A 1,772-nucleotide genomic window follows, 5' to 3' on the forward strand; every position below is an offset into this window, starting at 1 on the left:
GGACGCCGCCGTAGACAGACAAACACCGGAGCCGAGAACACCCGTAAAAACGCGACCCGAGGGACGTTGCGCACGGAGACAGCAAGACCATCGGCGAAGGCGCCCGAACCGGAAGGGGCGACGACGCAACGGTCAGCCGACAGAGACGGCGGGAAGGGCAGCGGCGTCGGACCGGACAGCGAGAGCGGCGGCGGCGAGCCGGCCGGCGGCGGCGCGGGCGGCGCGGGTGGAGGAGGCGGCGGAGGCGGCGACGCGGGCGGCGCGGGCGACGACGGCGGCGGCCGCGGCGGCGACGGCGAGGCTGGCGGCTGCGGCGCGGCCGGCGGATCGGACGGAGGCGGCGGCGGCGCCGGCGGCGGAGGGAAGGGCGGCGGCGAGGGCGGCGGGAAGGGCGGCGGCGAGGGCGGCGAGGGCGGCGGCGTCGGCGGCGGGAAGGGCGGCGGCGACGGAGGCGGGAAGGGCGGCGGCCTTGGCGGCGGCGGCGCGGGCGGCGCGGCTGGCGGTGCTGCGGGCGGCGACGGCGACGACGGCGGCGACGGCGAGGCCGGAGGCGGCGGCGGCGTCGACGGCGGACCCGGGGGCGGTGCGGGCGGCGACGGCGAGGCCGGCGGCGACGGCGGGCGAGGCGGGAGGGGCGGCGGCGCAGCGGGCGGCGGGAAGGGCGGCGGGAAGGGCGGCGGCGTCGGGCCGGGCGGCGAGAGCGGCGGCGGCGGGCCGGCCGGCGGCGGTGCGGGCGGCGCGGGCGGAGGCGGCGGCGGAGGCGGCGACGCGGGCGGCGCGGGCGACGACGGCGGCGGCCGCGGCGGCGACGGCGAGGCTGGCGGCTGCGGCGCGGCCGGCGGCTCGGACGGAGGCGGCGGCGGCGCCGGCGGCGGAGGGAAGGGCGGCGGCGAGGGCGGCGGGAAGGGCGGCGGCGAGGGCGGCGAGGGCGGCGGCGTCGGCGGCGGGAAGGGCGGCGGCGACGGAGGCGGGAAGGGCGGCGGCCTTGGCGGCGGCGGCGCGGGCGGCGCGGCTGGCGGTGCCGCGGGCGGCGACGGCGGCGACGGCGGCGACGGCGAGGCCGGAGGCGGCGGCGGCGTCGACGGCGGACCCGGGGGCGGTGCGGGCGGCGACGGCGAGGCCGGCGGCGTCGGCGGTCGAGGCGGGAGGGGCGGCGGCGCAGCGGGCGGCGGGAAGGGCGGCGGGAAGGGCGACGGCGTCGGGCCGGGCGGCGAGAGCGGCGGCGGCGGGCCGGCCGGCGGCGGCGCGGGCGGCGCGGGCGGAGGCGGCGGCGGAGGCGGCGACGCGGGCGGCGCGGGCGACGACGGCGGCGGCCGCGGCGGCGACGGCGAGGCTGGCGGCTGCGGCGCGGCCGGCGGCTCGGACGGAGGCGGCGGCGGCGCCGGCGGCGGAGGGAAGGGCGGCGGCGAGGGCGGCGGGAAGGGCGGCGGCGAGGGCGGCGAGGGCGGCGGCGTCGGCGGCGGGAAGGGCGGCGGCGACGGAGGCGGGAAGGGCGGCGGCCTTGGCGGCGGCGGCGCGGGCGGCGGCGAGGGCGGTGGTGAGGGCGGCGGTGGTGAGGGCGGCGGCGGCGAGGGAGGCGGGCTCGGCGGTGGCGGTGAGGGAGGCGGTGGCGACGGAGGTGGCGGTGAGGGCGGGGGCGGCGACGGCGGCGGCGAGGGCGGCGGTGGCGAGGGAGGCGGCGGGCAAGGTGGAGGTGGCACGTAGCAGTTGTGGTCGTAGCCGCTGACTTCTTCAGTGCGTGTCACGTTGTCTGTGTGGATCTCGCACTTCCC

General features: G+C 84.9%; 1 protein-coding gene across 1 annotated transcript; it reads left to right on the top strand.

The window, feature by feature from the left end:
* Nucleotides 1-99: 99 nt before the first annotated feature.
* EMIHUDRAFT_124124 (hypothetical protein) lies at nt 100-1,704 on the top strand (the record flags this gene model as incomplete). The annotated part of the gene is made up of 1 exon (XM_005769499.1): nt 100-1,704. A coding segment is annotated over one exon (1,605 nt), but the record flags the coding sequence as incomplete, so codon positions are not given.
* Nucleotides 1,705-1,772: the final 68 nt, after the last annotated feature.

This window comes from Emiliania huxleyi (genome assembly GCF_000372725.1).
Source record: "Emiliania huxleyi CCMP1516 unplaced genomic scaffold EMIHUscaffold_4195, whole genome shotgun sequence".
Lineage (NCBI taxonomy): Eukaryota > Haptophyta > Isochrysidales > Noelaerhabdaceae > Emiliania > Emiliania huxleyi.